Source organism: Ananas comosus, linkage group 22 (assembly GCF_001540865.1).
Source record: "Ananas comosus cultivar F153 linkage group 22, ASM154086v1, whole genome shotgun sequence".
Lineage (NCBI taxonomy): Eukaryota > Viridiplantae > Streptophyta > Magnoliopsida > Poales > Bromeliaceae > Ananas > Ananas comosus.
In genome coordinates this window covers 8716605-8729175 of record NC_033642.1, presented here as the reverse complement: position 1 = coordinate 8729175, position 12571 = coordinate 8716605, and the positions used below count along the sequence as shown (strand labels likewise).

At 41.7% G+C, this 12571-nt stretch overlaps 3 protein-coding genes across 3 annotated transcripts; 2 read left to right on the top strand and 1 right to left on the bottom strand.

Annotated features, from left to right (window-relative positions):
* LOC109727294 (pentatricopeptide repeat-containing protein At1g61870, mitochondrial-like) lies at window positions 182–1795 on the top strand. Its single transcript, XM_020257354.1, has one exon. It carries the CDS (start codon window positions 375–377, stop codon window positions 1566–1568), a length of 1194 nt encoding a protein of 397 aa, XP_020112943.1. The 5' UTR covers window positions 182–374; the 3' UTR covers window positions 1569–1795.
* LOC109727295 (pentatricopeptide repeat-containing protein At4g36680, mitochondrial-like) lies at window positions 2171–3333 on the bottom strand. The gene has a single exon (XM_020257355.1). The coding sequence runs from the start codon at window positions 3323–3325 to the stop codon at window positions 2420–2422; it is 906 nt and encodes a 301-aa protein (XP_020112944.1). The 5' UTR covers window positions 3326–3333; the 3' UTR covers window positions 2171–2419.
* On the top strand, window positions 4796–10167 carry LOC109727343 (extensin). The gene is made up of 9 exons (XM_020257429.1): window positions 4796–4935; window positions 5721–6078; window positions 6673–6798; window positions 7204–7249; window positions 7339–7421; window positions 7846–7923; window positions 8049–8102; window positions 8272–8406; window positions 8501–10167. Exons 2-9 carry the CDS (start codon window positions 5767–5769, stop codon window positions 9800–9802), a joined length of 2136 nt encoding a protein of 711 aa, XP_020113018.1. The 5' UTR covers window positions 4796–4935; window positions 5721–5766; the 3' UTR covers window positions 9803–10167.

Below are 12571 nucleotides of genomic sequence, written 5' to 3'. Positions count from 1 at the left end.
TACACCTGAGAGGAAAAAAATCAGAACTTGTTGATCTGCAGCAGTAAAGAATTTCCAGAGAAATCTCCTCAAAAAATTTCAAATTAGAATTATAAAAAATGTTGACAAATTTTGTTTATATTTAAAATTTATTTAATTAAAAGCAACTCAACTTTATAAAAAATCAAAGGGGTAATTTTAGTATAAAAAGATAACATTGAGGCGACATTTCAGAACGACGTTTAGTTGAGGGGTTTACATACATTTTTACCAAAACGAACGAATAATAATAAAATAAAATATTAAAACCCTCAATTAAAACTCCCCAAACTCGATCTTTATCGCTTCCTCTTCTTCTTCTTTTTCTTCTTCGTCGTCGTCCTCCTCCTCCAACAATGGCGGCGGCGCTGCGTCGAAACCCTAGATTCCTCCTCCTCCTACCTCGCACCCTCTCCTCCTCCTCCTCCTCCTCCTCCTCGTCCTCTTCCATGGCCGAGCCCACGTCGCGGATCAAATCCGCGATCCGCTCCGCCGCGGACCCCGAGCGCGTCGCCGACATCTTCCTCTCCGCCGCGCGCTCCCCGGCCTTCTTCGGCGACCGCCCCCTCTTCTTCCTCGCCGTAGGCCGCCTCTCCGCCGCGCGCCGCCCCGACCTCGTGGAGCGCCTCCTCGAGTCCTCGCTCTCCGACCCCCTCGCGCCCTCCGCCTCCGAGGGCTTCCTCGTCCGCGTCCTCACCCTCTACTCCCGCGCCTCCATGCTCGACCACGCCGTGCGCACCTTCTCCCGCATCGCCTCCCCCGTCCCCGACCGCGCCCTCTGCGCCCTCCTCTCCGCCTACTTCGACAACCGCCGCACCGACCTCCTCCGCGAGGCCTTCGACCGCGTGCCCGCCGAGCTCACCATCGCCCCCGGGGTCGCCTCCTACAACGTGGTCCTCAAGGCGCTCTGCTTCGACGGCGACGTCGACGCCGCGCGCAAGGTGCTCGACGAAATGCCCGAGAGAGGAGTGAGCCCCGACATCGTCTCCTACAACGAAATCCTCAACGGCTATCTCAGGAAACAAGACGAGGTCGCCTTTGACGAGTTCCTCAAGCACATCCACTCCAAAGGCCTCAACCCTAACATAGTCACCTACAACTGTAGAATCTCCCTCCTCTGCGCCAAAGGAAGGACCTTTGAGGCCGAGGAGCTTCTCGACGCCATGATCTCGAAGGGGATAAACCCAAATCGCAAAACCTTCAATGCCCTGATCTCTGGGTTCTGCAGCGAAGGCGAAGTGGGCGCGGCCGCGGCGGCCTTCAAAAGGATGAAGGAGATGGAGAATGTGTCGCCGAACTTCGAGACGTACATAATGCTCATTCGCGGGCTCGTCGGGAAGGGAGTGCTCGGCCCCGCAGTGGAGATCTGCAAGGAGTGCTTGGACCGGAAGTGGGCGCCGCCGTTCCAGCCGGTCAAGCGGTTGATCGACGGCCTGGTAGAGGATTCGCAGGCGGAGAAGGCGAAGGATGTCGTCGCGAGGATGAGGAAGGCGGTTAAGGGCAATGCCGCCGAAGAGTGGAAGAAAATTGAAGCTGCATTTGCTTTCTAAGTTGTCAAAGTTACTATTGAGTTATGTTATGAACATGCCAGAATTTACTAGTGACAGATAGATACATTAACTCATTCCGATCACTTTTTGTTGACTGAATTTCACGATGACCGTGATTTGTGTCATTCGATGCAATTCTAGTATTGAATGGTATCCAATAAGTTATTTATGTTGATTTAGATAGTGAATATTTGCATGAATTAGAAGTCATCATTTTTGTGGGTTTACTCATGAGTTCAATGGTTTACATTAGAAACTTAAAAGTGTTGTTTGTTCGCATTCACAATAACAATTGGAAGATGATAAATATGTTTCCACTTTTTCACTTCATGGTTGTAAATGCTTGTAATATTTCATTAGTTGTAAGCTCTAAACATTTCTAAATTATCGTGTAAAAGTAAAACCTACTGGAGATGGTTTCATTTATTCAGCAAGGATGGTTTCATAGCTTTGCGAAAAGCCTCTTGCATTCTCCCAAGACCTTGCTACATTCTCAACCTTTCTTGCATATGAAACTCTCACCACAAATCCATTAATCAAAAGCCTCTCATGGTGCCGTAATTGACATTCGAAGAGCAATAGTTAGAGGAACACAAGGAACATAATTGAAGATCGCAAATGTAATAAAAGTCCGATCAGTACACATTTCGTCCAAAAGATTCATAATCCAAGCAATAGCACACCAATGTTTCTTTCCGTCGGAATTCAATTAGAACCGTTCAATGCGGACCCACCAACTTATTGTTGAAAGCATAAATGAGATTGTACACCTACAAAACAATTTGCCAAAATGCAAACAACAAGGGAGAGCACTCATTCAAGCATTTAAGCAAACAGGTTGTGCTCAAACCTCAAGCTGCAGCTGCAGCTGCAGTCCCAGCCGCGGGGTCGGAACCTCCGCCGCCGTCCTTACTCAAACCGACCACCTTCTCGAGGCTCTTCCATTCGCCCGTGAAATCCTCCGGGAACTTCTTCCTCAGCCCGGTAACCGCCCTCTTCGCCGCCCGCACCTTCCCCGCCCGCATGAGCCCCTCGACGAGGATCCTCACCGTCCCCAGGTCCGGCACCTTCCCTCTCTTCACGCCGTCGTCGAACACCTCCAACCCCAATTCGAATTCCTCGTTCTTGCACAGAGACGCTAAGAGGTTCTTATACGTGGCGTGGTTCGGGGCGCAGCCCTTCTCCTCCAACCCCTTGTACACCCTCATCGCCTCGCCGAATCGCCCGTGGGCGCAGTAGGAGGCGATGAGGTAGTTGTAGGTGATGGTGTCGGGGTTGAGGCCGAGCGATTGCATCTCTTTGAGGAGGGCGAGCACTTGCTCGGGGTCGCCGTGGAGGGCGCGGTGCATGGCGCGGACGTTGTAGGCGGGGAGGTCGGGGGCGAGGCCCTTGGCGAGCATCTCGTTCCAGACGCGCTCGGCGTCGGCGGGGCGGCGCTCCTTGTAGAAGGAGTCGAGGATGGTGGTGTAGATGACGGCGGAGGCGGGGACGCCGCGCTCGGCCATTTGGGCGAGGACGGGGAGGGCGGAGGCGGCGCCGCCGGGGGAGAGGCAGAGGGACTTGACGAGGATGCCGTAGGAGGCCTGGTCGGGGGAGAGGGAGTGGGCGGAGGAGAGCTCGGCGAGGAGGGAGGGGACGCGCGGGGAGAGGCGCGGGGAGCGGTTGAGGGGGTGGAGGAGGGCGTTGAGGGAGATCGCGGTGGAGAAGGACCCGAGGGAGGGGAGCTCCGCGAGGGTGCGGCGGGCGTGGTCGAGCATCCCCGCGGCGGAGGGACGGCGGGCGGGCCGGCCACGGTGGTGGAGAGGTGGCAGCGGAGGAGGGGGAGGAGGAGGCGGTGGCCGCGGGAGGAGGCGGAGGCGGCGAGCGCCATTGATGGCGACGAGGTTGGGTCGGGAGATCGAACGGGGTTAGGGTTTGGAGATATAGGGTTAGGGTTTTGGATCTCTCCTCTCGTCGGAGAGGATGAGGAGATGGGCCAAATCGGGGGCCCAATAAGCCTATGAGCTTAATTTAGGATGCTCGTACTTGGGCCCATTAACTCAATTAATTGGTCTTATATATATATAATTGGGATAGTTTCATATAACTGGCTGTAAATATATTGAATAACAGATATATTCCTCTAAAGTTTAAGTTTTTAAATTTATTTCTTTAAAATTCAAAAGTCCAATGATTTGATTTGTTACCATTAGCTCACTGTTTATTTTTTAATAAATAAAAAATTATTTTTGTCATCACAAATATATACTCCAAAAGCTCCAACTATTAAAATCGTAGAGAAATGTCTTCTCAACAAATTTTACTGGTTATCTTCTTCATCTATAAAAACTAACCCAAATATATTGTTGTTGCAACATTTTTTCTACTTCTTCTCTCCCTCTTTTGTCCTTTATCTATCTACTACTGATTCCTCAGTACTTGACATAGCTGAGGTAACACACATTGTGGATCAATGAGGACGGAGAAATCCGAGTTACGAGTTCGAAACTAGCACGAGGCAGAGGATGAGAAAAGAAAGAGGCAAAAAAGAGTTTGTAGTGCTGGGGATTTGATTGAACTAGAATTTTGATTGAGAGAATAAAATAAAATATCATAAAGGGGTAAAAAAATATTAATTTATCTCACGTACTAACCTAAGTTAAATATTTTATCAATATTTTATTCATGGTTAATTATACTTTCCGAACGGACACTAACAAGGGGATATATTTGAAACTGTTAGAAAAAAATTTATAATCGCTATTTTTTATCTAAAATTATTTGTCTGTCCAAATTACCTGTACTCGTTTTGTTTGGTTTTGTATAGCTGCAAACAGCCCAGCTATACTTTTCATATCAAATATAAAAATATATTTTTTTCTAAAATTTTATGATTCCATTCTTTGCCTAATACAACAGTTAAAACTGATCTCAATTTGAAAGTAGTTCCAACTACGATAATTAAATAAACTCAAGAAAATATTATTTTTGTATTCTGGCACGCTTGTTGGATTTTTTTATTAACCCATAGTTTCAAGTATACTCCTGAGTTTCTTATTTAAACCCCCCATTTTGAGTTTTTATTAGAACAAATTTTGGATTTTAAAAGAATATATTTGAGAATAAATACTTTCGAAAAAAATAAATAAAAGTCAAAAATTTTAGAAGGATCTATAGGCAATTTTCCCTTAAACTCAAATATATATAAATTCTAAAAGTAAAAATGAATTAACAAAAAGTCGAAAATGCAATATAACCCTAACCCTAGATTTTTCCCTTGCCTCATCAGATCCTCCTCTCTCTCTTTCTCTCTCTCTCTCTCTCTCTCTCTCTCCCCGACGCGGCGCTCAAATCCCTCGCGCTCTCTCTCCCTCTCTACAATAACACGGTAATAATCCCTGTATCTAATCTCATATCGAAGCATTTCTCTTTGCCCTGATGCTTTGATCTACTCTCAGATCGATCGCCATTACTTTGCTCAATCAAAACCCTAACGTGTAAATCTAGTGCCATGTGCTAAAAGCGGAGTAGAAATCGCCTCTGAATTCATGTTAGAGCATGGATGTTCATGATTAAAGTTGTTAAATTTTGGTAGGTGCATGTAGTTTAGTGTAGAATTATTTTCTGCGTGACATTTTATTTACAGTAGTTAAATGTTTCTGTTTAGTTGCTATCGAACTCTTAAAGTTCAACTAATCGATGAACCAGTTTGCCCATAAGTAGAGAGGCCGTAGACTAAATTGTTATGAATTCTGAGAAAATAAATCTAATAACTGTGATTAATGAGATGTTACGCACGCCCGAAAATTCGAGCGAATCTTAAAGAGGAAAAATGGAAAAAAAGAAAAAACAAACAGCATTTTATGGAGAAAGTAGCATTTTGACTGGGCAATTTTCATACGCGTCACTAAGTTTCCTGATACCGGATAGATAAGTAGAATATGTGGTTTGCATAAGTAAAGCATTTTCATTAGTTGGTATGTGTGTTGTCCCATAGCTTGGTGTATTCAATATATTCACACTTATCATAATTCCTAGTAAATACAGATTTCATATATTTTTATGCAAAATTTGTTGTTGTATTATATATTTTTTGTAATGATATTTATTTGATATCATAATGTGAGATGTCTTTTGCATCCAGTTGAGCTCAATTTAATGCTTTTTTCACAGCATGTTCTGTTAGCTGTTTCGAGGAGAACTAGAACTAAAAAAGGTGATGGCTACAAAAGTCGAGCCATCATCTTCCCTTGAACCTTCCCATGCGCAGTCTGCTGTTTCAGCGTCTACACCATCTAGTGTTCAAGCAAGCAATCCCAAGGTTTCAATTTTTGGGACGAAATCTGGATTTGTAATACCGAAAAATAAATTGTCTGGATCGTTGGTTCCCATATTCCGAGGTGGTGGAAAAAAAGAAGCTGACAGTGCTCTTAAGGAAGAAAATGCTAAACAAGTTCAGAGAAAAACAAAATGGGGTACTGATCTTACACAAGATGCTGCTGTCAAGAAGGGAAGAGCTTTAGCCTACCAGGTATAATTTATAGTTTAAAGGCCGTACATTTTTCCTCTTTGTTATATGCTAGCTTAGTTTTGGTATTATGTATAGGCTTTCTTCTAATCTCAATATTTGAATACTTTGTTGACATGCCTTCAGTAGTTTTTGTGCAAAACTATGTGTGATTTGTTTTCATGTTTTCCACGTCTAAAAATCATTTGCAGTCTGAAATTTACATGATTTGTGTTAGTTTCGAACTTTCAATCATGCATTGTTTTTAACCTTTCTTTTCCTGCTGCCATGACGTCATTAATCCTTTTTTATTTACTTTTCTTTCTTGCTTGCCCGCTTGAATGAGATAATGGAAATGATGTGAGTATGGCCAAGTTATGTCATGGATATATTGACAAATTGTGGCATATTTTTCTACACATCTGCTGATTAGTATTTGTAAGGCTTGCCTTATCTTGGCCCAAACGAGTGATAAACATTATTGCAGTCTCAGGGAAGCAAAGGAGAAATTTCCTACCCCTCTGGGCACAAGAATGCTGTCAATTTTTCCTTGTGAATTTCTCACATAGGAAGCTTCCATTTCCAGGTATCATTAAGTGATATTACTCCCATGACCAGACTCGAGTGGAGCAAATAACTCGGCTGCTAAAATCTGGAGCTCAGGAGATTGGAGATGATGAAGGTTCTCTTTCACCAACTCAAGCTTCAAACTCGGATTCTAAGAAGAACCATGTTAACGAAGAGGTATTATTCTAACTAAAATAGCACCATAGAAGTGGCATGCCATCTGAAAAATTATTGCCTGTTCCTGCTCCACCGTGTCATCTGTCGGCCGCCCAAGGAATCTGCCCTTCATCGCTTCTTTTCTTTCAATCTCCTAATTCACCCAGTGAGTCTCAGCCTTTTCCGGATTTGAAGACATAATCCTAAATGTCGTGGTGGTTGAGAGGAGAAAAAGCTATTGAGGGTAGATCTATGGGTTGTACATGGTTGATGCGGCGGACCTTGCCTGGCAATGACTTTTCATACCATTTCCTTTCTCTGTGTTTTGGTACTTTCAGTGTGCATAGAAGCAAACTGTCTACAAAATAGGAAGTCCCATAATTTTGGTTTTATTTTGTGGTTTTTTTTTGGTTTGTGACTGTGCAGTCCCAAAAGCTTGAGCTATTGGAACTGGAAAGGCGTGAAATTATTGGTAAACCCCTCAACCCACAGGAAAAGCTGCAATTTTTATATTTGTGAACGACCCTTGATTTTCTGTAATTATATGCTGTTGGTTTTCAGGTGAAATACTATGTTTAAATCCTAACTACAAAGCTCCAGCAGATTACAAGCCGTTGCTTAAAGAGACCAAAGTTCCTATTCCTGTACGTGGATTGTTTTGTTCTTAAGCTTGCTATGCATTTCAAGCCTTTTGTCACTATCACTTTATAATCAGTTTAACTTTGATTTCTTTTTCTCTGTAATCTTGTTTTTGGAGATTCCATGATTATCTTGAGTCATCGGTGCTGCCCTTGAGGTTGTGTATGTTCACATGTGGTGGTATGAGAGTTGGGCTCATTAAAATGCACATTAAAAAAAGAACTTGTATTTTAGATAATTAAAGTTTGGGTCGCCAAAAGGGCAATGATAAAGTACAACTAATTGAACGAGCGAGTACAAAAGTTTTGGTTTTCTTACATGCTGGTGTTCTTAATGCTTAGAAGATATATATAATGCTCAAATTAACAATTGTTTACCTCTTTAAAAGTTTTTCGTTCCAGCTTAAAGTTGGCCCTTATCCACTTTCAGGTTAAAGCATATCAAGGTTACAACTTAATTGGACTACTACTGGGCCCCGAAAGCAATACCCAAAAGAGGCTAGAAGAAGTATGTGCAGTTTGTTGACATCTCTGTATTCTTTTTTTTTTTTTTTGAAAAAGAAGGATAAATAAAGCAACTCCAAACAGGAGATCTTTTCAACTGTATTATGTGTCTCCTTTTATATGATCCAGGAAACAGGAGCTAAAATACGAGTTCATGGAACAAAGAAAGCCACAGGAGAGAAGGTAACTTGGTCATACTTCATACATGATCAATTCCAATGTTCAATTTTTTTTTATAAATAGACAATTGTGTTTTCTTCCCTAACATTTAAGTTCTTGAGGTAATCACTGTCCCCTCTGCATCATGTAGGTATTTCCTGCACTATCTTAAAATTTTGCTAACTTATTGCAGCGTGAAATTACTCAGTCAGACATAAATGAAGCTCAGAGTGCCTACGACGATCTATATATCAATGTAGCAGCAGATACATATGAGAAAGTTGATGCTGCTGTTGCTTTGATTGAACTCCTCCTTACTCCAGTATCTGTGAGTTAACCAGTAATTCAATTTTATTAATTTGAGAATTGTCTACGTATTTTTGTTAGGTTTTGTATGAAAATGCGAAATTCTTTATTATCAGGTAACTTCAGGAAATGACTCAACACCAACTTCTGTTACTTCAACTATGCCTGCTGCTGCTGAGGTTAACAAAGGGAGTATACAGCCTATTTTGGCGACTCCTAACTCTGGCTTTCCGCAATACCAATCTCACCCTTGGTTCCCAAGTGGCCCAATGAATCCATCACCACCTATTCCTTCCGGAATAACTATTCCATTTGCACCGAACAGCTCTATGCAACTACCTCCATACAGTGGCCGACCTCTCCCTCCATTTGGCTTAATTCCCAGAGCTCCAGTGGCGGTTGATCCGAGATCTCAGTTTCCCATTCAATCTATACCCCAACATCCGAACCAAATTTCTTTAGCACCGAATGTCACAGTATCATCCTCAAGACCACTCGTTTCTATTAGCCCACAAACCTTGTCGATCGGTCCGCAAGGACCTCCTCCATTCAGGCCTCCTGCTCATCAAACTCCCATCATTTCACCTCCTCCTATGCCGAATCTACTTTCTAATTTCAGCAACAGGCCTCCGATAGTTCCTTCTTCCTTACCTTCTTCCCTTAATATCCGTACTAATATGTCTGGCCGTCCACTCCCACCTGCAAATTTTGCAGCATCGAATGCATTTTCTTCCCGGCCTCCAACCATGCCTGGTCCTCCAGCTCTTCATCAGAATGCATCTGTACCTGGTCCGCCACCTGTTTTACCTCAATCATCGACTCCTTCCCATTTGATAGGATCTCTAGCAGCCCGGCCGCCTATACCTGTCTCATCTCTTCCTCCGCAGCAGCTGCCTCTTTCTATTTCTGGAGGTACATCTAATTTCCCCCCGTTAAGACCTCCACGTCCAATCTCCGGAGACTTCACGTTTCAGCCTATTAGATCGCAAGGTCCAGGTTCATCAAACCCTCACATTGCTCCTCCACATCGAACTCCTGTTCAACAACTACCTCATATTGCTCCTTTTCCTGGTAGCCCAAACATCGTTCAGCCACCGCCGAGGTTTCCGGCTCTTCCGAACTCTAGTCCTAATCAGCCTAGGGCTCCGACTGCTCAAATGAATTCGCCGAACTTTTTTGCCGGACCCGTTTCACCAAATATGCCTGGTAGAGGCCCCACTCGGCCCGTTCAATTTATGCATCCACATCAGAATCAGTTGGCTTCAGCAAATAGGCCCGCAGGTCTCATGGCTCCTAACCAACACTCGGGTGGAAACCAGATTTATGATCCTTTCTCACCAACATCGGCATCAGCGGCACCGAGAAAGCCTGAAGACCCAGAATATGAGGATCTAATGTCGTCAGTTGGCGTGAAATAACTTGTTCTTCGATTTTTTAGGTTTATACGAACTGTTATACCAGAAATATTGCTGTATTTTGTGAGGGTGTCATGATTTCCAGCAGTTCGGAATGTTTTCCTGCAGAAATATTCGGTGAAAAATAGGTGAGATGGGCAGGCTATAAATCAGTAGTTGGCCGCATGCTGTTTCATGTAACTCTACAATTGGTTTTGACTCTTCATCTCATATATAGTACTGATGGACTTTCTAATGTAGGTGATTATAACCTAATTGTCGTCCTATTACTTTTCTTTTCTATTCGTGCTTTCGACATTAATGAAGCTGAAAAATCTCTCGTGTGTATCGGAAACTGTAAACCAGATGATTAATTCTTTGTGCTTCTTCATTTCCATTGCATGCCCTCTAGTTCGTTGCTTTTCTCTTTTCGGGTTATGAGGATATTGGGTTTGCAGTAGAGTTTTTGCGGAAGTGCTATTTGGTTAACTCAATACGCCAATGCAGGGTCGTCGATCCCCGACCTCCGAGATATCCCCCTCCGCAAGTGTTTGTCGAACTGAGTTTGCTTAAACCACTGCTTAATTAGTACTTAGCTTTGCATAAACGTGGATGTGTTAGATGCTTTAAATTGATCCAGAGTTCATATGGACACCATTTCTCTTGTGGCTTTTCTTGTGACCATCTCTTAAGATGTTTAGATATCTTGGATTACTTTTGTCATTTGTGTTTGATCTTCTTATGACATGATATCTCGTCGAACTGAGTTTGCTTAAACAACTGCTTGATTAGTGCTTAGCTTTGCATAAACGTGGATGTGTTAGATGCTTTAAATTGATCCAGAGTTCATATGGACACCATTTCTCTTGTGGCTTTTCTTGTGACCATCTCTTAGGATGTTTAGATATCTTGGATTACTTTTGTCATTTGTGTTTGATCTTCTTATGACATGATATCTCGCCGCTTATTTCAAGCATTAGAGATATCTCTTCCCTTTTGTCTCTTTCGATGTTAGCGGTGCTAATGCGCAAAGATATTCAAAATTTTATCCAAATCCGAATCTGAACGAAAGAATTTATTTTATTCGCTACTAAACAAATATGATTCCGGATGTGGGTATAAAAACGAAAATTTGACGGATTCAGATTCGGATAGGTATTTTGTCTGTACCCAACCTGAACCCGAACTCGACCCCAATATGAAAAAAATTTATAATATATAATATATGAATGATTGATGTTATATTTGAATCTGGATGTTTAAAATTTAGATTCTAGTATACCATGTTTTGAAATATGGTAAAGAAATATGATTGTATCGGGCTCAGATTTGAGTTGTGGATATGGATTTTCCAAGCTCATTGGATTCAGATTCGAATTCGGGTTTTGGGTTTCGTTTTGAATCCTTTGAAAATTCATCCTGAATTCGACCCATTACCATGCCTATCGGTGACGATTGCTAAGGAGGATAAAAGATTTATTAGAAAGAAAAAACCAATAATTCTAAGTAGAAACAATGGTAGAGAAGATCATGTATGATCCTGCCATTCAATTAACTAGATTTTTGGTTTCTGATAATAGTTTTAACACTATCGCTCGCGTGCATAATGAAGCATAATGAGTATCAAGCCAGCGACGCAATATGCATTTACAAAAGGGGTACATGTGATCTTGTCACAGCATAATACATGTGATCTTGTCCAATAAAGAGAATTTAGAATTAATCCTGATATTATGTTTATTTAAAATATCAACCTAATAAAAATAATTGTACAAATAGTCTTAAACAAATTCTTGTAATTGATATGGCTCATGCCTCGACAAAAAACCATGGTAGCATCATGTGCTGTTTTCCTGTAGATAGGATAAGAAAGAAATTAGTATTAGTATTATATGATTAGTTTTTAGTTTTTTTTTTTTTTTGCTATTAAATTAACCTATCCATATCAACATGTCCAAGGCATAAATGCATTCTAAAGGATACACTGTAAGCAAACAATACTACGATCGTCAACGAGCTGAACATGAGCGATCTGGGACCAGCGTCTGTAGTTGGCTAATTAAAATATCGAACAGAAAAATTTAACTTATGTTCGGCTTGTCGACTAACAAGCTGAATACGTGCTGACTCGAAAACAGTAAATTAGATTACTAGTTCTATTACTGCATAAAAAAAATTTAAAAAAATTAAAAAATTAGAATTTTAATCTAATAATTAAAATTCACAAAATATCAGTCTTTCTATACAGCCTAAAATTCAAATAGCACAAATTATAATATATATATATTCAAGTTATATCGAGCCGAACACGAGTGAACTGGCTTCACTCGCATTCGAACTATATCACTTGTTTATTAAACCGGCGATCAATCTCGAGCTCATATCAAGCGAAACACGAACTTGCGAGCTGGATTGCCAACAAATNTATATATATATATATATATATATATATATATATATATATATATATATATATATATTCAAGTTATATCGAGCCGAACACGAGCGAACTGGCTTCACTCGCATTCGAACTATATCACTCGTTTATTAAACCGACGATCAATCTCGAGCTCATATCAAGCCAAACACAAACTTGCAAGCTGGATTGCCAACAAATTCCGTGCCAGTAACGTGTCAAAATTCTTTATTTGTTTTTTCCCCCTAATTTATGAAGACCCATTCCTTTATTATTGTTTTCAAACAAAATACATTAATTCCATGATGTGAGTCAAAGAGATAATAAAGTAATGGATTCCTTAGCAATTTCCACAAGCAACGCAAAAGCGTGTTAAC

Bases quoted from the DNA above. Each gene is read 5' to 3' on its own strand.
- LOC109727294 (XM_020257354.1), top strand. From the start codon at position 375: ATGGCGGCGGCGCTGCGTCGAAACCCTAGATTCCTCCTCCTCCTACCT.
- LOC109727295 (XM_020257355.1), bottom strand. From the start codon at position 3,325: ATGCTCGACCACGCCCGCCGCACCCTCGCGGAGCTCCCCTCCCTCGGG.
- LOC109727343 (XM_020257429.1), top strand. From the start codon at position 5,767: ATGGCTACAAAAGTCGAGCCATCATCTTCCCTTGAACCTTCCCATGCG. The intron at 6,799-7,203 runs GTATTATTCTAA...GTGACTGTGCAG, and splicing joins AGAACCATGTTAACGAAGAG to TCCCAAAAGCTTGAGCTATT. The intron at 7,924-8,048 runs GTATGTGCAGTT...TATATGATCCAG, and splicing joins CCCAAAAGAGGCTAGAAGAA to GAAACAGGAGCTAAAATACG.